This window comes from Nematolebias whitei, chromosome 20, assembly GCF_014905685.2.
Source record: "Nematolebias whitei isolate Nwh7 chromosome 20, NemWhi1, whole genome shotgun sequence".
Lineage (NCBI taxonomy): Eukaryota > Metazoa > Chordata > Actinopteri > Cyprinodontiformes > Rivulidae > Nematolebias > Nematolebias whitei.
The window spans coordinates 5,098,818-5,123,541 of NC_056517.1; the positions used below are offsets into that span (position 1 = coordinate 5,098,818).

The 24,724-nt window shown below is 42.3% G+C and overlaps 1 protein-coding gene across 1 annotated transcript in view; it reads right to left on the bottom strand.

Annotated features, from left to right (window-relative positions):
* Window positions 1-24,724, bottom strand: part of LOC119426812 (E3 ubiquitin-protein ligase HECW1) — a 61,924-nt gene that overhangs the window by 13,317 nt on the left and 23,883 nt on the right. The window contains exons 5-19 of the mRNA XM_037694392.1: window positions 22,692-22,845; window positions 21,802-21,887; window positions 21,350-21,456; window positions 20,160-20,345; window positions 15,877-16,011; window positions 12,418-12,532; window positions 12,235-12,331; window positions 11,325-11,408; window positions 9,940-10,046; window positions 8,155-8,269; window positions 7,957-8,070; window positions 7,527-7,679; window positions 4,708-4,806; window positions 4,336-4,465; window positions 2,546-2,692 (exon numbers count right to left, since the gene is read on the bottom strand). Coding sequence (XP_037550320.1) covers window positions 2,546-2,692; window positions 4,336-4,465; window positions 4,708-4,806; window positions 7,527-7,679; window positions 7,957-8,070; window positions 8,155-8,269; window positions 9,940-10,046; window positions 11,325-11,408; window positions 12,235-12,331; window positions 12,418-12,532; window positions 15,877-16,011; window positions 20,160-20,345; window positions 21,350-21,456; window positions 21,802-21,887; window positions 22,692-22,845 — 1,829 coding nt within the window. The remainder of the gene's footprint in view (window positions 1-2,545; window positions 2,693-4,335; window positions 4,466-4,707; window positions 4,807-7,526; window positions 7,680-7,956; window positions 8,071-8,154; window positions 8,270-9,939; window positions 10,047-11,324; window positions 11,409-12,234; window positions 12,332-12,417; window positions 12,533-15,876; window positions 16,012-20,159; window positions 20,346-21,349; window positions 21,457-21,801; window positions 21,888-22,691; window positions 22,846-24,724) is intronic.

Here is a 24,724-nt window from a genome sequence, read left to right on the forward strand (position 1 = left end):
ATATATATATATATATATTATTTTTTTATGACCAGCTCTGCTGGTCTCACTGATCCTCTCCTCCGGAGCCAGGACGGGCAGGCTCATCCTCCCAGCTCCAGCTCAGCTGGTGACTCACAGAGACCGTTCCAAGACCCCAGCCGTGCGTAATCATGAAGGTCCGACCCGCGCTGACAGGCGGACAGAGACGGGTCTGCGACGAACGGTGGAAGCGATTTAAAAAACATTTTACGTGTAAAAAAATAATAATCATTTTTAAATCGCTTCAGCAATTTTTTAAAACATTTTTTGTATAAAAACAAAATATTATTTTTTTTAAAAATCGCTTCCAGCGTCCGTCCCAGACTGTCCAGTCCACCTGACTGCCGGGTGGGATCAGGATTCAGCCTTCATGATTACACGTGGCCGGGGTCTGGCAACGTCCATCTGTGAGTCCCCATCTCCAGCTTTGCAGTGACCAGCGGAGCTCTGAGCACACAAGGCTGGTATCCGGAACCCGAGCCTCCCAGTCGGCACATCGAAGGATCTTCCGCGGTGACCAGCTGAACTTGGAGCCGGGGAGATGACGCCCTGCCCGGCCTGGCGCGCCGAGGCTCCGGAGGGAGGATCGTGGTACACCAGCAGAGCTCCATCCAGCTTGCTCTGAATTATGTTGTCGGCCACCAAGCACAAAAAATGCCAGCACATCAGCATTAGACCAAGATGTTGTCAGTATTGTTTTAAAATCTTTAAAATAAATCCAGCCGCTGCTCCAGTTCGAGAAATTGCAAATGGCGGATTATTGTTTTGAAAAGTTTCTGAAGGATCCAGTGACTCCGCCCCCGACTCCGCCCCCAACCAGTCAGTGACCGACAGTGTTCTGACGTCACGTTTTAGTACCTCTTCGTTCGGGTTAGAACCACAGAGCCAAGGGTACTGAAAACAGTAACAGGTGCTAAGTACCGGTACTAATGGAAAAGCCTCAGAACCGGGCCAAGTAGGGTCCAGTCAGCCCGTACCGGTACTAATGGAAAAGGGGCATTAGAGCCTTATTTACAGTTTATTTTTACACTTTATATTTTTGCTATTGTTGGATACAACTGGGACCCTGTGTACACATTGGTGTTTCACCTCATGTATCACATGCGAATGACAATAAAGCACCTTGAATCCTTTAATCTTCATCCCTGAAAAAGTGACCCCTGGCCTGCAAATGAGTGTAGACCACAGAGTCCTGGCCTAATGTTGTTGGTCTTCTGTGCTAGGCCATCCTTTTGGCCAGTGTTTAGGTTCCCTGATGGATAACTATATAATTATTATTCTGTTTGTGCCAGGGGACTGGATCTTTGGGATGGATCAGTTTTTGCCGTAATGTAGTTTGAGGTTTTAAAGCCACTGGGATGTCATGTTTAGAAAATAAACATCCGAGTTTCTCTTGAACTCCTGCAACATACAGAATGACCACTGGTCTAGGTCTTGGATTGGGTTCCTCCTTTTTACCTGATGGCTGGCTAGAGTCATGTATGGGTTTATTTTCTGCTTTCAGGAAGGCCCAGTTAGGATATCCATATTTCTCCAGGGTTTGTTGCTGAATGAACGGGTGAGACAGACCAAGTTCACCATTGAAGCTTTAGAGACCAAAGAAGAATGCATTCAACAAAAACTAACAGCACACCTAGATCAGACCACATTCCAGCAGATGACGGATTTCACATAATAGGAATGCTTAGCCCACTTATGTCAAGTCCAAGACTCAATAACAAAATAAATTTAATTTACTGGCAACTCATTAAGCCCATCTCAATCCTAACAACAACTCACTCAATGGCAGGCAAGACACCAGAAGCCAGTCACACGCCAGGGAGACAGAAGTGTGCAAAGAATCTGTCAGACAGCTCACCCAGCCAGAGACAGAGATCCTTGCTAGGGGACTGAACTTTGCAGTTGTGCTAAGAATAATTGCTCTGTTGGAAACGATCACTTATAAGACTGAGTTTGCTTGTCTTCAGACTGAAGAAGTCTTTTGGATAAAAGACAAAATATTTCAACAAAGAAGAAGCTGTCCAGAAGACCTGACTCAACCTTGTTAGGTTTTGCAGTCATGTTTAATTCTGTCTCCATCTTTCACTTAGAAATATCTACACAGCTGACATTGGCGAGGTCCAACTCTAACGAATGTGGGTTACGACAACCAACTCAAAATGAAATGAATAAAAATGACCACATGGCTGATTGCTCCTTCTCTATTACGTGACTGCTCAGCTGAGAGGTGAACGCCATGCTGCTTTCACATGTTATCAGGTAGAGTGTTATTGGAACCAATATTATCTTTTTTGGGGGGGCTACCATGTTGTAATTTTGGAGCTGAAGCCATAAACATGGGTATGCATCATTATTACAACAGTCCCTACACCCTCCCAAATAGCTAACAGGCTGTCACACTGTCAATCACAGAGTAACACGAGACTCTTCTTTGTAGTTTTAACTTCCTGCTTCCTGTCCTTTCTCTACATATACAGTAATAATACATCTCAGTTATAAACCATGTGAGGGCAGAAAGATTTACCTCGTAGAAGCCTCTGACCAGTGCTTCAGTCTGTTGCACCACTCCTCTCTCCACTCTCCATTTAGCCATTCGCTCTATGTAATCCTTCTTGTTCTTCTCAGTTACCTGCAGGTGGGAGCCGCCTGACTTCAGCTCGCGCTCCGTGACCTGCAGACACAATCAGCAGAATGAGGAGCTAGGTACCATTCCAAGAAACTGGGATTGAAGTACTGAGCATCTAGTCCATTCTGTGAACATTGTGCTTAAAAATTTATATCAAAAGTTATTTAGTTTTACAACCGTCACAAAGAAAACTGAGACAAAGGCTGTTTTTCTATTCAACTCATCCGTCATATTACTTTTGTCCATAGTCATGGTCTATAGGCAACAAGTCCAGGAGGGAAATCCAGACATAAAATACAGTGTTGCAAGATGTGCACACAAAAATATGCCATGATTTTCAAAAAGCATTCACTCAGAACGCAGCCCCACAGCTCACTGGTTGCAAACACTCACATTCAGTCAAACTGCAACTGAAACAATCTGTTTACTTACAATCTCGAGTCATGAAGTACCGTATTTTCCGCCTTATATGTCACACTGTTTTGCATAATTTACATGCCGTGCGACTTATAGGCCAAAGCGACATATTTTGGATTTTTCCCATATTTATAAACAAATATTTGGCTGAGATATGACTGTTTTCATTCATTCGGACTGAAAAAAAAAAATTAAGCAGTACCACTTTCACCCACTTGATGGCAGGAGAGTAGTAGTAGTATGACTTGCTGTTAAATCACGTAATAGGTAAGCGTGGCTATAATGACAAATTCAAAAAAGTTCAAGACAAAAACAACTGGACTTTATTTATTATACTTTACTTCATACTTTATTGTTATTTTCTTGAACTTTTTTGAATTTACCATGTCCTGGATGACAGAATCTTCACCAGCTTTTAATGATACAATCAGCCTGCCATAGACCCCCACCTTCATTCTGCTCGTTACTTGGACCGACCGTCCAACCAGCTGCACCACCGCGGCAAAATGCAGCTAATTTGACCATTAAAGTGCATTTATTAATCAAACATTAAAACAACTCGTCGCATGCACGCGTTTACTTCCACGTATCGGGTTTTGAAATAAAGCTCAAAGTGCATTTATTAATCAAACATTATACTGAGACACACATTTACTATAATTTCGAGCAAGCAAATAAATGTTTTTAGGTGTTAATCTTGTTAATTTCTTGTCCTCCCGTGCACGTTCCCGCGGCCGCCATTTGGCAGCCCATCGATTTTTGCCCACATTTCCAGGTTGTCAGCGGTGACACATAATAGATGCGACGTATACGGTGAAGCGACATATTTATGGATTTTTCCACTTTATTAGACATATTTGGACTGATGCGACTTATAGGGCGGAGTGACGTGTACGGCGGAAAATACGGTAGTCTCGGGCAGTTACTGCACAGTAAGCTGGCGAACCCTCTACTGCACAGAGATGCAAAATGGCAACGTAGCCTTTTTACCAACAGAATAAGAATGTACATTGTTCCATTGATGTGCTATGTTGCCACATGGCAACTTACCCTAAAATAAACCCCTAAGATATAAGTTAATTCAAATGTATTTTTAGTGTGGGGAAAAAACAACAACTTTTATTTCAATTATGGAACAAAAATGTGTGAAGAAGAGGGCTAAAGGCCAGTATTGCCTTGCAGGTGATATTTAAACCAGGGGACTTCTTATTTTCTTTTTAACATCTTTTCAGTGCCATACTAGAGTTAATGCTGTTCTACAGTGAGCTGACCTGACCAAAAACCTCCTCATTAACAGTGAAGGTGAGGTCCAGGATGTCTGTGATGTCATTGTCCTTCATCCACTGCAGAGACTGGTGGAACTCCTCGTCCAGGTACTCCAGATCTGACAGGTCTGTCGCTCTGTGGGTCAGACAGAGCTCACATTTACAAACCAAGACACAACACCCTCAAATATCTGACAGTTTTTGCTCAGTTTTCTTGAAAAAATAAAAATAAAAATGAATAAAAAGTATTAGTACAGAGATGCAAACCTTTTTATAATACTGAATGTTTTTATGTTGCAGGTATTACCATAATATCTCTGCACTGTGGACATTTTGAAGTAAAAAAGACAGAAAGCTATAAGGTGAGTGAACACTAACAGTCTGAGGAGCGCCTTGTAGAAGGGTCTGGTGAAGAACGCATCCAACAGGTACTGGTGGATCAGAGCCAGGCCCAGAATGCGACCGCTGAACCGGAACCTGGACACAAACGCACCCAAAAAAGCAGAATTACAAAAACAACTCTGTCACTGCCACAGCTTTTTTGTAATCACATCATTTAATTTGATTGTCTTGAAGAAGGACTTTGTTTTTAAGTCAGAGACATACCAGCCACTGCGTACATCTGATCTGTAGCTTAACACAAGAAGCTGATCAGTCAACGCTGACACTGACTTTAGGCATCTAGTCTAGACAAGGTCAAACTATACCTAATAAAAAGGCCAGTGCGTGTTTACTGTAGATTTACACTCCTTTCACACTTTTGTGTATCTTTCTTGTATTACTGCAGCATACTGAGGTACGGGGCTGTAAAAATATATCATATCACCTTGTAATGTATCTGATCTACTAGCATACATAGCATGTTCTCCAGCAGGTTATCACACATTTATTTATGTAAAAAAATCTGAAGCATAGACTTTGAATTGTTAGATATACATAAAATGGGCTCTATAACAACAAAAGTTACTTAGCAGCAGCCCAGCAAAAACTAACAGCTTGTGGTAACGTTTTGTCTGCACTGCCACCGCACTGTGGCACTCAGTGGAGCTGGAGGTGAGCAACATGGAGCAACTGGCAGCAAAGATGTTGGGGGGTGATGCTAGAAGACTAACGATCACACATTACCACAGGCTCATAAATGAACTGAGACATGAACTTCACAGCTGGACACCTCATGGGTCAATGATCTCTACTGATTTTGAGATCATGGGGTCAAAGGTCACCCTTTTCTTTAAATAACTCTAACTTGACAGCCCTTTAACATCGATGTGTCAAACTGCACAACTAGAAACCACATGGGTCGATCATGATGGACCCAGGGTTTATCCTTATTGATCACAAGGTCGCCAGGTGAAAGGTCAATGTCACAGGTCAGATATTTTTCTGCTGTTTTCACCTTTTGGCTAATTTTAGATTTATTTAGATCCGTTCAGCTTTTTTTCTAGTAATTTCACCTTTCTTTGCTTGTTTCAACTTCTTGTTTTTCTGCTGTCCTCTTCTATGCTTTATTTATTTTAGCTTTATTCACTCCTTTCAATTTCTTTTTGCTAAGTTCAGATTTCTTTTACATGTTTTTGTTTAGCCTCTCTTGGCTTTTTTCAACACACTTAACAAATTTCAGCTACATTACTGCGCTACTCAGCTTTATTTTTTTAACACGTTTCTGCTACTTTTGTACTGCTTTACATTTTACATTAAGCCAAACTGGACGTGGTGGTGTTTTTTTTTTTTGGTGTGTGTGTTTTTTAAACTTTATTAACAACATAAAACAGAACAATGTACAATGAAGGGTCATTCCTGCGATTCGGTGCCTTTTGAGTACCCATGACATAATGTGGTATATTTTGTTTAAAGGTGGGCTAATATTTATTTTATTAATCTCGTCTTATATGTTTGACTCCCCTCCACCATAAAACACAACCATATGTACATAAGATGAATTTATCTAAAATAATGACATCTAATTTTAAATGTTTGAGTTTTCTGCCATGTTCCCTTTCATGCTTCCTGAAATTAAGTTACAATTCTAAGTAATAAGAACAAAAAAATTCATTTTTTTAAACTTTTTTTTTAAGTACTATTTATAATGGTTCTCATCCAACGACTTTTTTATGATATCAAAATATTTGTATGCTTAAATTATTAAAATAGATTGAGTCCCTGAGTCAACCGTCCACCCTGTTACTCTAAAATACCTGTCACCCCCGCTTTGGCTTAATGTAATGACCTTTTTTTCAAATGTTGTTCATTTATACCTCAGGGCTACCGTAGTATTTATTTTTTCTTTGCATCAATTTAAAATGGTAAATGGACTGTACTTGTATAACTACTTTGTACTTTCTATCTAGTCAAGATACTCAAAGCTCTTTACAACAATCTGTGCCTCATTTACCCATTCATACAGCTCTATACTAGATCTCTACAAAGTATAATCAGTACTTTATCACATTCATAAACCAATGGGACACATCAGAGGCATTGAGGGGTTCAGTGTCTTGCTCAGGGACACTTCAACATGTGACTGCTGGTGGAATCGAACCCCCAACTCTCGCATTGGAGGACGACTGCTCTAACCACTCAGCCACAGCCGCCCCATAAATTAACCAACTTAACTGAAGCAAACACTTCTTAGTTTTGTAATAGTTTTTTTACACAAGTTAAATACTTTTCTGGAGTTTATCAACATTTCTATGTGACAGATGTCTGTAGGACACAGCTTTCAGTTCTGACTGTATGAAAAATACAATATAAAATGACTTAATTTAAATGTTTTGGGGCGGCATGGTGAGGGTGGTTGACAAGTTCCACATTGTTGTACGCGGCCTGATACTTTCAACCTCCCGACAAGCAATGGTGGTTTGTTTTTTCTGTCTCTTTTTCTGGGAGAGTTATTATAAGTTAAAGTCTCAGACTGAAGAAGTTCTTTGGATAAAAGATGAAACGTTTCAACAAGAAGAATCTGTCCAGAGGACCTGACTCAACTTGTTCGATTCATCTACCTGGATTATTGATCATGCATCAGGACAACTTGGCATTCCTTTTTCTGTTTTATCAAACCTGTATTCAACTATAACTTAAGTCTAGACCACCACTAGTAGTTAGTGAGTACATCCACAGCCAGTTTCCTCTAAACTTCTGAGTCGAAGCCCAGCTAAACCGTGGTCCTGGTGTTTCTCATTGTGCAACAAACAGCTTACCATTCCAGATGGTTGTCAATGAAAGCAGACATGGGGCTGATCTGCACGGTGTACGTGTCATTAGCGGAGTATTCAAACAGGCCGTAGTAGGGATTAAAGAGCTCCTGAGACAAAAGGAAGAAGAACTCTCTGGACGGGCCGCTGTAGTCTAACCTGGTGAGATAACAGAAGCAGTTCAGATTTCTCAGCTTCAGCTCATAGATTGATGTTAAACTGCACGTAAAGCATCTCTGTCCTGTGAATGAGAGTGATATGAGCATCGTTTAGATATGAAAACACTTCTTTCAGCCATGTAACATTAAAAACAGTCTAACTGTCGTCCCTGTAGGACTGTATATGCATGATGTGTTTATAAAATGTTCTGTGTGAGGTTCTAGCAGGGTTCCGGTGGCGTGAAAGTCTGGAGAACGTCCTGATGAATGCGTCTCACCCCTCCTCCCCCAGGAAGGTGACGTAGAGTTTGTTCCTCTGCAGCTCTTTGCGAGAGTAAGCCATCACCTGGTTAAAGGTTCCCTCCAGCAGATGTTCTCTCCTGATCAGCAGCCTGCATCAACCACGTCGCACCAAACAATCAACCAATGATCCGTTAGCACTTTAGGCTTGGTTTGAGGTTACCACGAGGGCTTACTTGATCTTGCCGGGACCCTGGCCGTAGCCTTTAGCTTCTAGCTTCCTGTAGAAGTTTCGCAGTTTGGCTTCGAAGTCTCTGCGATAAGGAGCCGGGGCCCGGGCCCTTTGCAGTCCTGCACACACAGGCAGAGGTCAAAGAATAGATTTATTAATTTTCAGAATCAGAGTTCATATTGGTTAGAAGCCAAAATAGAGATGCTTACTGGAACTACAAATGCTGCTAAAATAGTAACTTGTTTGTTAAAGGTAAGTGGACTGTACTTACATAGCATCTTTCTATGTAATCAAGATACTCAAAGCTCTTTACAACACAATCTGTGTCCTCATTTACCTCCACACTCATTCACACAGCACTCATACAGCTCTAATCTACAGATTCAGATTAGATCTGTAATCAGTGCTTTAGATCACATGCACTGATGGGACACACATCAGAGGTAGTGAGGGGTTCAGCGTCTTGCTCAGGGACACTTCAGCATGTGATTGGATAGTGGTGGAATCAAACCCCCATCCCTCCCATTAGAGGATGACTGCTCTAACCACTCAGCCACAGCTGCCCAAAAGGTTTGTGAGTTACTTCAAGATGACATCATTAAGAGAAAAGGTCAAAAACGGAAAATATTTCTAACGTGATCATTTTAAAGTTATTCATAAATTCATAAATGTTTTTGTTATACTGCATAAAAAAGAAACAGCGGGTCTTGATTGGCTATTGTCTGGTGGAAACAGCCCCCGTCACCACCATGAACACAGTTTGACATTAAAATCCTGTATCAGACAAAAATGAGACATTCCCTCCAAAAAATTCAACTGGTCTGTTCACTTGTTAAAGGAAAATCTGATTCTTCACAGTGGTAAACATGTCCTGTCGCTAATTTATTAAAAAAACGTTGCTGTCAAAATTCCCTTAAAAATGTACAATAGTTTAAACATTTATTATGTTTATTAATGTTAATTTTAAAGTAAATGTGAGTTAAAGACTTGCAAATCATTGCATTCAGTTTTTCTTTAGTTTTGCACAACATCCCAACATTTTGGGATTAGAGGTTTCATATTGTCACTGCTACATGTATGCTGTACCTCTGGACCGAGTTCAACAAAGTTCATGACAAAAACCAAGCAGAAGTATTTACTGGTTGAAACTGGTTTCAGATGCTATGTGTCAGGGCATCCAGTCTACTTTTGGTCTAATCGCTTTCAGGCTCAGAAAAAGTTTTCCAGTTGCTTTTTACTTCATTAAAAATATGAGCAACATAAACCTGAGGGTCAAATTATTTAATTTGCATAAAAATAACTGCAGACTGGATCAGTGGTTTAGTTAAAGCGTGTATTCACGCTGTCTGCAGCGCACACTGGCTTCATTGTGTTTTTAAGGTTTATCAGGTCACATTTTATACAAAGACAATAACGAGCTGACTCTTGAGCCAAGCGTCCTGCTGTGACCCATTTTTTATAAATGCTCCACACACACACGCACACACACACACACACACACACACACACACACATTTGTGGCCTGTTTGAGGTTCACCAGAGTTCATAATGAAAGCAGCATTGAGACAGTGGAGGCTTTACCAAACAGTGATGATGGTAATATTTTGCTTTGTGTAAGTGTTATGACACGTACACTGCAGTCCTGTTACACACGTGTGCGGTGATAAGTGAAACACGAAGGGTTACTACTTTCTGCGTGTGCGTGTTTGTTCTTTCTACCGACTGAACAAGATGGAAGATTAAATAATCTGCAGCTTTCAATAAAAAAAGATACACAGTGAAAACCTACCTGGAGAGTTCTGTGGGGAGGAGGCCGGAGAGCAGCGAGGGGAGAAGCTGAAGCTGGGGTGGATGGGGTGAGGCGGAATGTAGGACATGATATCCTCTTCAAATAAACTGAAACAATAAGATCAACCAGAAGCCACAGCACAGGATGTTATTTTCTGTAGCCACATGAAGTAGGAAGTTATTTAGTGAAGAGTCGTGTCAGTTTGACCGAGCGCAAAGTCTGATTGATTTCATGTAGTTCATGAATCTGTGATTGTTTCAGTATTTATTTTCTTGTCACCCAGTCGACATGGCACCACTACGACACATCCTGCAGCTACTGGTCGTGTAGCTCATTTTACATCAGACTGCATCCATGGGTCCAGGTCAAACCACTCTCCCATCCCCAGCTCCAGGGCGAGGCCACGGTGTTCCTGATCAGGACAGGTGTGTTGTCGTCATCACTGGGGTGGTTGAGTCACAGTCCCCCACTCACAACTAATTTGACAAGGAAGACCCCACTGGGAGCAAACTACCCCCGCAGCATAGCTTATTTATTACTGGGATATTATTGGGAGGTCCAATCCCTCCATAAGGTAGAAGTTCACAAAAGTGATACTAACTTTAAGATAATCTTTCACAGAGCGACAACGTTTGGAAATAAATTTGTGACAATAAATTTCAATAAAATATACATTTAGTCAGTTTTTATGTTTCTGATTTCTGAGTGTTTGCACCAAAAACAGAAAAAAACTAACTGAGCAGTGCAGTCACATTTTGCACGGCCAAATTTTTTAAATCGTGTTTTATTTTTGTTTGCACACAAAACTGAATCATTCATCCGAGTCAAAGATCGCCTGGTCAGCTACAAGAAACCCGCTGTTTATCATCTTGGTCTTTTTAAAAAAATCATTAACAGATTGGTTGGTTTGAGGCTCAGCATTCATTTTAGCTGGAAAAGCTCCTTGAAAACAACACTGGTCCTTTTAGAAATGAGCTAATTGTTGCTGGGTTTATACATCAGCTCAGTTTTTAGAGTCTGGACTCACATCAGTGTCATTTATCTACACATCATCATTTTGTAGCGCGATGGATCAGTGGTTAGCATTGTTGCCTCACAGCCAGAAGCCCCTGGGTTCAATCCCCAGTTGGATCCGGGGTCTTTCTGGGTGGAGTTTGCATGTTCTTCTCGTGCATGCGTGGGTTTTCTCCAGATACTCCAATTTCCTCCCACAGACCAAAAACATGCATGTTAGACTGCCTTCAGGTCTCCCTTGCAACTGTGATCTCAATGGGATTTGCTTGATTAAATAAAGGTTAATAAATAATAAATAAATAATTTATGCCCAGATGCTAAATGTCCCCTTCATACAAAAGATGCCTCTTAAAGACAGGAAGTCAGTGCACCTTAAGAGGATGACCAGGTCTGCATCACATGACAGCTTTTCCACACCCTGATTTCCTTCTGTCCGGATGTAGTGGATCTTCTCTCTGACCAGTAACAAGAGAACACATTCATGTGTCAATATGTAATGTAATAATAACCAATCTGCATGAACTCAGTGATAAAATCCTAATTTAATTATATTTACGTTATTCTCTGTTTTACTGATAATACAAATCACAGTGAAGGGTTAGCTCTTCTGTCCATGACCTCTTCTACTCTCATAGACTTTAAAATCAGTGGAAAAATATTTTAGACAGATTTGGATTTACTGAAATATAATTTTCTTGAGCTCAACCTGGTGAACTAATAAATGGTGGCTAAAGTTACCTACATTACATCAGTTAGAAACAGAGCATTTTCAAATCCATCTGCACACATAGAAATAGTCCACGTCAGTTTTTATCACCAGCCACCCAAGATTAAAGAGCAATAATGTTTTTGCCTGTGTCTGATTATTTGTTTGTTTGTCTGTAACAGAATATATTTTGAACCAGACATCAGATTAGAGTAAACTCTCAAAAAGTATTCGAGTATACATCAACAACTCATTAACATTTTGGAATCGACCAATTTCAGGATGGCTTCCAAAACTAAGTGGGCTTAGCAAACATAAATAATGTTATAACTCAGCAGGTTTTACAGATACTGAAGTAGATTTTTGTGTATTATTACTTTAGAGCCATCCTCATCACACTTTCTGAGCAGTAACAAATCTTGAAAGACTAAAACATGAGATTAATGTTATTTACAAGGTATGACCAAAATGGCTACAGTCTAAAACTCTGACATAAATGGTGGCTGGCGTTATGCATTCCATCAAGAAATAACAACTGTTTATTTTATAGAAAACATTTTGAAGAGCAGGCCTACCTCAGTGTGTGGTTTCTGCTCAGGCTGGGTTGTCGCTCCTGCAACATATCGAATATGTTGGGCTGCCGTAGAAAGCCCACGATCTTGTCATTGTAAGCTTTAAAACAAAAACAGAGTGCTTTCAGAATGTGTTAAATCACGCTGTGGACGCGATCAGAAGTCAAACATCAGGTCAGTGCCTACAAAGAGAGGTCAGCTGTTGTGGGTCAGTGTGATGCTGGCTCCGTATGGCTGCTACCAGGCTGTTTCTGGGCCGGGCCATCAGAGAAGCCCCCCAACTCCTGGATACTTCAGACGCCTGAGGACAAACACAGGACACGATGTCAACTGACAGACTGACAACTACCGAAGTAACAAAAGTTTATGGCTGACTTCATATTCTCTCATATACGCCCTCCTAAACAAGCAAACATAAAGTGTAAACAACATTTTCACAAATTTGTTAAAAAGAAAGACATATTCTTTGGAATAGGCCAGTTCAAAAGAAAATGTTTGAGTGAAGCTTTAAATGTGGGATGTGTATGAACTGTATGAAAAAGGTTCAGAGATTTGTAGAAGTACAGTTGAAAGATCGGAGTCTCTCTGTGGTTCGGTCAAAAAATAATCCTGAGAAAAGCAGCAAGAACTCTCAGTAGTGGTTTTCTGTAAGACTATCTTACTCTCATATTCCTGTGGAGGGATTATGACCCACCCTTCTTTCCAGTGTTGCTTCAGCTCATTAAGATTTGCAGACATTGGTTTATGCAATGCTCTCTTAAGATCACAATACAGCATTTCAATTAGGTTGAGATCCTGACTTTGAATGTACCAATGCAACATATTGAATCTTTTCTTTTGTATATTTTTTGTATATGTTGAAGATTTCCTTTGTTTGGGATCATTGTTCTGTTGCATTATGACAAAGTTTGGTTCAAACTTCAGCTGTTGAATAAATGGCCTCACAGTCGGCTCTAGAATCCTTCAACAGAGTAGTTCATGGTTGAATCAATGACTGTAAGGTGCCAAGGTCATGTGGGTGAAAACTAAACCCAAGCATCAGCCCTCTAACACTATTTGTTTATTTGTTTAAGGATCCCCATTAGTTTCTACCGTAGTAGAGACTATTCTTCCCAGGGTCCAAACTTAAAACTTTGCAATTAAATCAAGTTTTGACAAACATACCAAAAGACAATGCTTGACAGATGCTATGAATTGTTTGTGCAGAGAGAACCCAGAAAGGACACATAATCCCTACAATGAGATATGCATATGCACCAGAGTCTCGGAAGGACATGCCCAGAAAATGTCCAGTGGGAGGTGCCCAGGAGGTATAGTAATCAAATACCTGTACCATCACAGCTGACTCCTTACAATGTGGAGAACCAGGGCTTAACTCTGAGTATACCCCACAATGAATGATGGAGCTCTTTACATCATGTCTAAGGCTGAGCCCAGCCATCCTACGGAGGAAGCTCATTTTGGCCACAAATCCAGAATCTGATTCATTCAGTCATGATCTCCATACCTTAGCCATAGGTGAGAGTTGGAAAGTAGATGAGCCAGTGAATCAGGAGCTTTGCATTCCAGCTCAGTTTCTTTTTCACAATAACAAACAAAAGCAATGCCCTCATCACTGCAGACGAGACTCTTATTTATCAATCAACATCTCACTCCATCTCACTATCACTTGTGATCAAGACTTCCAGATATTTGAATTTCTCTGCTTACGGCAGAGACCCATCCCCAAACCAGAAAGAACGTTCCATCTTTTTCCAGTTGAGAATCATGGTCTCAGAGGAGCCATTTTACAGTTAACTGCAAACCTACTCAGTGTATTCTGAAGGTCAGAGCTTGAGGATGTCAACAGAACCATATCATCCACAAAAAGCAGAGCCAAAGCCCCTAGAGTCCCAAACCAGTCATGCTCCTCTCCTGACTTTGTGCTAAGAATGTGGACACAGTGCTGCTTTGATTATACAGGGGACTAGATAGCCCTTAGAAACAACTCTAGCACCCCATATTCTTAAAAGATCCCACATAGAACACAGCTATAAGTCATCTCCAGATCTATAAAACACATGTAGACTAGAGAGGTAATCTCCCATGAGCCCCTTATCAAAGGTGCAAGGGTAAAGATTTATTCCACTGTACCACAATAAATAATGATGTTGTGGAATCTGTTGTGTTTTTCGTACACTTGAGAATAGATTTGATACAGTTTTGATTCTTAACCAGTTAATTATTTTAAGTCCTGATCCATCCATCCATCCATTATCTTTACCCGTTTATTCCATTTTGGGTCACGGGGGTCGCTGGTGCCCATGTCCAGCAATCACTGTGCGAGGGGCGGGGTACACCCTGGATGGGTCGCAAGTCCATCACAGGGACACATAGAGACAAACGAGACAAACAACCATTCACTCTCTCACTCACACCTAGGGACAATTTAGAGTTACCAATCAGCCTAACATGCATGTTTTTGGTCTGTGGGAGGAAACCGGAGTACCCGGAGAAAACCCACGCATGCACGGAGAGAACATGCAAACTCCACCCAGAAGGCCCCTGGACCGGGGTTTGAACCAGGGACCTGTTCGCTGAGAGGCAGCAGCTCTACCAGTTGTGCCACCGTGCTGCCAAGTCCTGATCCATGAAACCCTAAAACAGAGATGGTGGGCTTCATTTCCCATGGTTGTATATTTTTTCAGAGATTAGTGTGATGCAGGGCAGCACGGTGGCGCAACTGGTATTATTATTTATTATTATTATTATTCCCATTAAGATAATATGAAAGCTATGTAGCCATTATCTTTTCTGATGTTTTGAAAATAATGACAAGTAATTTATGTGTGAATGAAAGGGAGGCAAGTGGAACAGTGAGGCTACAATGAGAAGAGTTCATAAAGGTCCAGAACTTTACAGTAAGTATTTAGGACCAACAGTCTGGAAAAATGGGTAGTTTCGTAAAGACGGGAAGAAAAGAATAGTCTTGTCTTATCAGAAAGTTGGAAAAATATCAGTCACAGTGGAGTCTAACTTATGGCAAGAATTGTGTTAGAAAACCATGATGACATTTGTTGCTTCACTAATAAAGAAACAAACAAACAAACAAAAAACCCAGAAGATGCTTGTTGGAGACTTTTGAGACTAATGAAGCCAACCATAGACATATCTCATGGAACTGCTAAGTTATTAGACCTTTTAGGGAACATATTCAAAGATATGTAAAGACCGTTTTTGATTGAAAAATTAAGCTTGACAGTGTCACTATGTACTGGTGATATGAATTGTAAAAACTTGAATTAATATAAGAAACTACTTACTATACTCTTGGCAGCAAGTAAAAAAGTCATCACAATAAAATAGTTCAACTCAAGGCCACCTACCATTAAAGAATAATCAAATTTGGACATGCATATATTTAGAAGGATAAAAAATATCACTTTTCCCTCAGAGTACACAGAGTGAATTTCTTTAAAGTCTGGTCAAAATGGACTGAGTAAGTAAAACCTTTAAGAGGAGATTTCATGTGAAGCTGATTGGTTCATTCACTTTTACATCTGTTTTATTGAATAAAACGATAATTATATATTCAAAAACTAAATTGTCTCCTGGTTTGCACCACTGCAAACTGCAGTTGATTGGCAGTAAAGGTAAGTGGTGTACCTCCCCAGCGCTGTAGCTGCGTAGTCTCTGCAGGTGCTGCTTGTGGGCGAGGTGGCCTGGCAGCCGGCCATTCTGCAGAGGGATTCGAGGGTCAATGAAGGTTGTGGCTCGACTATTGTGGTCCACAAAAAAAGACTGATGAAAAAGACAAAAAAAAAAAAAAAGAATGTAAATATAAATACATACAAGTGAGAATTATTTATGTTACTTTATTCAATTCAAAAGTTATGTTCTAATGACAATGAACTACATTATCAATCCAGGGGTTGACAAAGTGCAGCCAAAACACCCCTATGATGAAAAAAATAAATGGACTCAATGTTCTCTCGCCAGGACGTGGGTCACTGGGGCCCTGCTCTGGAGCCAGACCTGGAGGTGGGGCACACTGGCGAGTGCCTGGTGGCCGGGCTTTTACCCATGGAGCTCGGCCGGGCAAAGCCCAAAGAGGAGATGTGGGTCCCCCTTCCCATGGGCTCACCACCTGTGGGAGGGGCCAAAGAAGTTGGGTGCAATGTGGGATGGGTGGTGGCCGAAGGCGGGGACCTTGGCGGTCTGATCTTTGGCTACAGAAGCTGAATATTGGAACGTGAAATGTCACCTCTCAAGTGGAGAAGGAGCCTGTGCTGGTGTGTGAGGTTGCGAGGTTCCGGTTAGAAATAGTCACACTCACCTCTACGCATGGCTCTGGAACCAGTTTCCTTGAGAAGGTTTGGACACTCTTCCACTCTGGAGTTGCCCCTGGTGAGAGGTGCCGAGCAGGAGTGGGCATACTTGTTGCCTGTATGTTGGGGTTCACCCCAGTGAATGAGAGGGTAGCCTCTCTCTGCTTACGTATGGGGGGACGGGTTCTGACTGTTGTTTGTGCTTATGTACCAAACGGCAGTTCAGATTACCCACCCTTTCTGGGAGTCCTTGGAGGGGGTACTGGAGAGTGCACCTCCTGGGGACTCCCTTGTTCTGCTGGGGGATTTCAAAGTTCACATGGGCAATGACAGTGAGACCTGGAGGGGTGTGGTTGGGAGGAACAGCCCTCCTGATCTGAACCCGAGTGGTGTTCTGTTGTTGGACTTCTGTTCTCATCATGGATTGTCCATGACGAACACCATGTTCAAGCATAACGGTGTCCATATGTGCTCTTGGCACCAGGACACCCTAGGCCGCAGTTTGATTATCGACTTTGTTGTCATCTCATTTGATCTGCGGCTGCATGTCTTGGACACTCGGGTGAAGAGAGGGGCGGAGTTGTCCACTGACCAATACCTGGTGGTGAATTGGCTCCGATGGTGGGGGAGGATGCCGGTCAGACCTGGCAGACCCAAATGTATAGTGAGGGTTTGCTGGGAATGTCTGGCAGAGTTTCTTGTGAGATGGAGCTTTAACTCCCACCTCCGGGAGAACTTCAAACATGTTCCGGGGGAGGTGGGGGACATTGAGTCAGAGTGAGCCATGTTCTGTGCCTCTATTGTCAAGGCAGCTTACCGTAGCTGTGGCCACAAGGTTGTCGGTGCATGTTGCGGTGGCAAGCTTCGAACCCGGTGGTGGACACTGGCAGTGAGGGATACTGTCAGGCTGAAGAAGGAGTTCTATTGGGCCTTTTTGGCCTGTGGGACCCCAGAAGCAGCTGATGGGTACCGGCAGTCCAAGCGACATGCGGCTCGGGTGGTCGCTGAGGCAAAAACTCAGGCATGGGAGGAGTTTGGCGAGGTCATGGAGAATGACTTCCGCATGGCTTTGAGGCAATTCTGGTCCACCATCCAGTGTCTCGGGGGGAAAGCGGTATACCACCAACACTGTTTATAGTGGGGGTGGTGTGCTACTCACCTCAACTCTGGATGTCGTGGGTCGGTGGGCAGAATACTTTGAAGACCTCTTCAATCCCACGGGCACGTCTTCCACTGAGGAAGCGGAGCCTGGGGACTTTGAGTCAGACCCACCAATCTCTGGTGCTGAGATCACCAAGGTTGTTAAAAAGCGCCTCGGTGGCAGGGCCCCAAGGGTGGATGAGATCCAGCCGGAGTTCTTTAAGGCTATGGATGTTGTAGGGTTGTGTTGGCTTACACAACACTGCAATACTGTGTGGACATTGGGGGAAGTTCCCCTGGATTGGCAAACCGGGGCAGTGGTCCCCCATTCAAAAAGGGGGGCCGTAAAGTGTGTTCTAACTACAGAGGAATCACACTCTTAAGCCTCCCTGGTAAAGTCTACTCGGAGGTTCTGGAGAGGAGGGTCCGTCGGATAGTTGAACCTTGGATTCAGGAGGAGCAGTGCGGTTTTCATCCTGTTCGTGGAACACTGGACCAGATCTACACTCAGCAAGGACCTGGAGGTTGCGTGGGAGTTTGCCCAACCAGTCTACATGTGCTTTGTGGACTTGGAGAAGGAGTTTGACCATGTCCCTCAGGGAACCCTGTGGGAGGTACTCTGGGAGTATGGGGTACAAGGCCCTTTGAAATGGGCTGTTATGTCAGTGTATGACTGATGTCAGAGCTTGGTCCGCATTGCCGACAGTAAGTCAGGCTTGTTCCCGGTAAGAGTTGGACTCCGCCAAGGTTGCCCTTTGTCACCGATTCTGTTCATAACTTTTATGGACAGAATTTCTAGGTGCAGCCATGGTGTTGAAGGGATCCGTTTTGGTGGCCTTAGGATCGCATCTCTGCTTTTTGCAGATGATATGGTCATATTGGCTTCATCAGGTCGTGATCTACAGCTTTCGCTGGAGCGGTTCGCAGCAGAGTGTAATGCGGCTGGGATGAAGATCAGTTCCTCCATATTCAAGGCCATGGTCTTGAGCTGGAAAAGGGTAGAGTGCCCTCTCCTGGTCGGGGAGGAGGTCCTGTCCCAAGTGGAGGAGTTCAAGTATCTTGGCGTCTTGTTCACAAATGAGGGAAAAATGGAGAGAGAGATTGATGGGCGGATAGGTGCAGCGTCTGTCATGGTGAAGAGAGAGGTGAATCAAAAGGCGAAGCTCTCAATTTACCGATCATCTACGTTCCTACCCTCATCTATGGTCATGAGCTTTGGGTTGTGACCGAAAGAACGAGATCTCGAATCCAAGCGGCCAAAATGAGTTTTCTCTGCAGGGTGTCTGGGCTTTCCCTTAGAGATAGGGTGAGAAGCTCGGTCATCCGGGAGGGACTCAGAGTAGAGCCGCTGCTTCTCCACGTCGAGAGGAGCCAGTTGAGGTGGCTCGTCATCTGTTTAGGATGCCTCCTGGACACCTCCATGGTGAGGTGTTCCAGAGAATACCACCAGGAGCAGACCCAGAGGAAGACCCAGGACACGCTGGAGGGACTATGTTTCTCGGCTGGCCTGGGAACGCCTCAGGATTCCCCCAAAGAAGCTGGCCCAAGTGGCTGGGGAGAGGGAAGTCTGGGCCTCCCTACTTAAGCTGCTATCCCCACGACCCGACCCCGGATAAGCGGAAGAAAATTCAAAATTCAATTCAATTCAAAAATACTTTATTAATCCCAGAGGGAAATTATTTGTTGTTGTAACTCATCCTCATTTCATTAAGAAATGTTGTAGATGCTGATGGTTGTAGACAGGAAGGATCTCTTGTAAAGGTCCATCCCACAGTGGATCCTAAGAAACTGGCTGCAGATGTCGTCTGATCCGTCCACCCAGACTCGGCTGGCCTCTCGGTTCCCTTGAGCCGTAGGACTGCCCGAATGCCGGGCAGAACTCCTCCCAGAGCGATGGTCACTCCTCCCAGCAGTCTGCCGAGCTCCTTGTTGCTGCGGACAGCCAACTGTAGGTGCCAAGGGATGATCTTGTCCTTCCGCTGTCATGAGTCATGTTTCCTGCTAGTTCCAGGATCTCAGTGGTCAGGCACTCGAGCACAGCTGGCAGGTAGATGAGAATGCGTCCACAGAACATCCTTTTCAATCCATTTGAGATTTGGTGCTGTAGTTGAGATGTTATTTGAGCTTTTGAGATGTTAATCAGCTGCTGTTGGTTGTAGAAAACTGCCTTGTTGCCATGGTTACGCATCATAACAAATGTCCAAAATTAAAAAAGTTTCAGTACAAATCCTTCCAGCTACACAGCATCTGATACCAGAGGAAACACTCATCCAAAAAAATGTGATTTACATCCAGAAAAATAGGAATTAAAGTTTCCAAAAGCAAAATCTCTGAATGAAAGTAACAGAGCTGCTCCAACATGCAGCCACCTTGAGCGGCGCAATTCTAGAACAAATGGATGGATGGGTTGATTCTCATATCATGACAGAGTAGTGTCTATCTGCTTTAGGATATCCTGTCTATGTGTATGGAAAGTCCTACCTTTCCCTGAGGGTCAGTTTTGATTTCCCAGCCTCTGGGCAACTCCAGCTGCGTGTCTACAAACTTGTTGAGGAAGACCACCAAGTCCCTGTTATGCTGGTAGCGCTCAAAGTTCCTGGCATCACGTCGCACCTTCAGTATCATGTGCTTCACACAGCTGCTGCTGGTGAACATACGGTAGGCTGCCTTTAAAGAGAAAGTTCAATTAAAACTGTCAGTTCACTTGAGTGAGAAAAAATATATGTATTTTTATTCTGTATATCATGTGACTAATAATTCATTTTGATTAACAGCACCTGACTCAGCTTACCGGTACTATCACATGCTATATTGTAATAGTCTGTGATGGTAATTAGCAGTTAGATAGCTAGATAGATAAATGTATACTTTATTGTTCCCAAGGGGAAATTTGTCTTGGACATTGTGCGCTAAGCAAATCTTCTTCCACAATTAAGTACACTACAAACAATAAAATCATGTGAGCACCACAATAATATAGAATAAAGTAAAGTTGCAAAATGGAGTCTGTGTTCAAATTTTCCACTTAGTCACTGATGATGTCAGCTATTTGTGTAGTGGTATACAATATTCTAACTGTAATTTTTTATACACCATGTAGTGGCCAATAGAAAACTGGTCAGAGTGTGTAGAAACACTACATTTGGGGAACTAGTCCATGATGCAATGCAGCCTGAGCTGACACAGCAGATATATACATACATACATACATGCACACATTATGAAATGTTTTTTTGACCAGTGTAAACTTAGTGTAAACTTAACTTACTTATAAACTTAGTGTGGGACTAATTAAAGCGGGGATCTGATTAGCTTAGTTTCATGGTTGCTAACAGCTGTGCTAAATAAACAAGCCCCGCTCCACTCACTATTTACTTAGATTATTGGGTGGACAAAGCTCAAAAAATGTCAGCCATTATATCGGTTATTGGCAGTCACCTTCCTCTCCCAATATCGGTATCGACGATATCCAAAATTTCCACATCGGTCAGGCTCTAATATGAAGTACCACTGCATTCAAGTAGTGTTAGAAATATGAACATGGAGCGATTTCCTACCTCCTATATAAAACAGTCCACCATATAATGCCTACAAATGAATTCTTCAAACACACCTGGAGTCTTTCCTTCCCACATAAACTGCATTTGTGTGTTGTTATGAGCAGCACTCACATAGTTACTGTGCAACACAGTAAAGAATTCAGGGTGAGTGATGAACTTGACAGCAGGCGACTGGAGGAGATTGGTCACCTTCTGGTGATTGATGGGAGAAACAGGACCTGTAGAAAGAAACATTCAGTAATTAACAGACTAGTTTCAGTTAAATGACACCTGGGCGGTGCTAGTCTCTACTGGCCAACATGTTTCTGAATGATATCACACAAACCCATTTAATCAGAACACTATAAACTGACTTTCTAGTTAAGTGCAGTTTATTTTGAGTGAGATTATTCCCTCTGTGCTGGAGTATTTTCACTGTATACGACACAGCTGAAGACGTTGACCCACTTCACAGCATCACATCAGACAACAGAATTGCTCATGACTAAAAAGACTGAATCTGACTCTCAGCATTCTGTGTGCAGAACACACTGTAAGTGCTATCAGAGGAGACTGTGCTGTACCTGTCTGAGCAGGCTCAGAGTCGCTGTCTGATCTCTGACTCCCAGAATCCTCTTCTGTAGCCATGGTCCTCTGGATGTTCTGATATCTACAGGATGAACCACAGCAACATGTCAGAGTTTTACTGGTGATACTGGTGAAATCAAAACTCAGTGTGTTCAGATAATCTGTTGAAAAAAAAAAAGGTAATACCAGTTTTGAATACATTTAATTAGCTTTTAGCAGTGGACTAAACCAATTCAAACTTTACAGTCAGAGGCTGAAGATAGAGTTCTCCTCCCAGACACCAGATGTCAGCAAAAATCCACTACATGAACTACTGAGATTATTTAAAATGACTGCTCTGAATCCAAAATACAAAAAACTAGATTAAAGGCTGAGCTCTCCTTCAAGGAATGGCCATCTAAATTCTAAATGCTTATGTCAAACTTTGTAACTGACCTAATGTGTAACCTCAAGAAATACTGTAAGATCTTGTGAGATGCTTCAGCACTCCAAGAATGTGAAGGGAAGATGATCATCTACTACCACATTCAATTTTTGCTCAATATCGGTCAAACTAGCAGAGCCATGGTGGTCTTTTGAATTGTTATCTTAAAAAGTTCATCAGGAATTCTGTTCAGTTGTTCATGAGATATTTTGCTAACAGACCCACAGATAGGCAAAAACATTATCATCTGCTTTTTGTCTTTTGATTGAAATTACAAAACAGAAAAAAAACCCACAAGTAACTTACATCAAATATGCATAATAACTTTTTTAAATAATTTTTTTTTTCTGTTCAGTTCTTATGAGAGATAAACAAATTTCAGAGTTTATTTCTGCAAGACTCCAAAATAAAATAAATAACTTATTGTCACATAAAATGTAACAGGTTTCCTTTGGAGCTGACCTTCGGTTGAGCTGTTCCATCTGTTGAGTGGAACCTGAACGGGAGATCCCGTGGTTACACTTTCCACTGTGGCTCGGCCTCTGCCAGGTAGTGGTCCTGTTGATGTGATCCACATAAAAAACTCTGCCGTGGCTGTCAACACGGGCCTCCCAGTCTGAGAATTAGAAACCACAGTACAGTCAAACTCAATAATGTGGTTATCAAATTGTCCTGTTCGACAACATAAAATCTAAAAACAAATTATACAAAAAAGAAAGAAAGAAACAAAAAAAAAAATCAGACTGCTTTCCAGCTACTGACATAAAGAAATGCAGTATTCCCTCTGAGCTTCAGCAACTAGGGAGCACAAGCCAGAATATCTCTTGTGCTGGTCCCAAGTCTGGTTAAATGGTGAAGGTTGGGTCAGGATGGGCATTCAGCAAACAAAATATTTGCTAAAACAAACATGCAAGTTCATCTAAGCAACACCATATTGGATTAGTCGAGGCCCAGGTTAACAACAACTGTCTCCAGCATGGTTAACAAACGGGACTGGCACCAACTTTCTGTTTGAAAACAACAACCCTTTGGTTTCATCAGCATTTAGCACCCGTTTGACATGGAACAAGTCTGATTGAATGATATCAAATGCAGACTGTAGAAACTGGAAAACCTTGGCAACTGTGTTAACTCGACAATAAACAATTGTATTGTCAGCATAAAGATGCAAGGAGGAATGTTTTGACTTATGCAAATTGTAAAAAGAGTGGGTCCTCAAACTGAGCCTTGTGGCACACCATTACTTTTTCAGTCAACCTTTATTTAGACAGATAAGTCACATTGAGCCTAGAAGACTCATTAACAAGTGAGATCTGTTTAGACAGACAAAAAGCAGTGAAACTGGACACATGTAGGAATTGGAGGCAAAAAAATTCCTATCAGACTTTTATTTTCCTTCATGAGAAGAAAAAACTCTGATATTGAAAAACTCTCCACACAAACAAGCACATAGTGACATAGACATTCTGTAGAGGGGGGAGATGACGAGAGCGGTGAGCATGCCCATAGACGCTCTCGAGGGCACTGCAAGAGTTCTGATAAGGATGTAATAATCAGCCTGTTTCCTCCGGTGAGATCCGTAAACATTCTCAAGGTATGTTGGGGAATGGCCAAGAATAACGACTATGAGGATCCAAGAGTCCTGAAATGATGACACAAAGTTTATTCAGCTGGTTTAATCTGGCTATCAGTTAGAAATTCCTCAGGGAGGGGGTGGTGAGCGTCAGATCACATGTTCTCCAGGCAAATTCAGATAAGATGGCCTTCAAGGCCAGCTGAGGGTGCCAAATTCAGATAAACACACAGTTGTTTTGGGGACAGGCAGAACTTAATGACATCTACCTTGAGTCTGTGTTGGTCCACTCGGTTCCGAAATGTCCAAATTACAAGGCCACACCGATGGAACGTGACTGAGCAAAATCCCTAAGATCTGATCCATTCTGCCCAAAGTATTTGAGTCTGGGTACTCGAGGCACGAACCAAGCCATCATAAAGGCAGCGTGATAGGGTCCAAATTTGCTGCCGACAACTTCCTTGACTGTTGATAAAACCAGCAACCAGACGAATTCAAAAAGAAGGAACAAGTTATCGTAAATCCAATTAAATATGCGTCCTTAAAATCCACAAATGGCAGCAGAGACAGACACATCATCAAGTCTTCCAAGTCAATGAGATATCCAGCTGCGTGCGTGCCAACAGGACAAATTGGCTCGCCTAAAGCCTGTCTTCTCTTCGAAGAAATGTTATCAATTGTGTTGAGGGACCAACTGATTAAAACAAGTCCATAATTATGGTTCGGAAGAGATGTAGAGAGGCTCAGAAGCAGTTTCACAGACAGACAGAGCAGCAAAACAATGCGGAGAGGGAGGGAGATGCGTCCGATCTCGGCAAGAGCAAGCGGTGATTGTTAAATAGCTAGACAAAGTACCATTGTCTTGAACACATTGTCTCCAACCTGAGAAATAGTTAGAAAACCTGAGATAGTGAGATTAGAC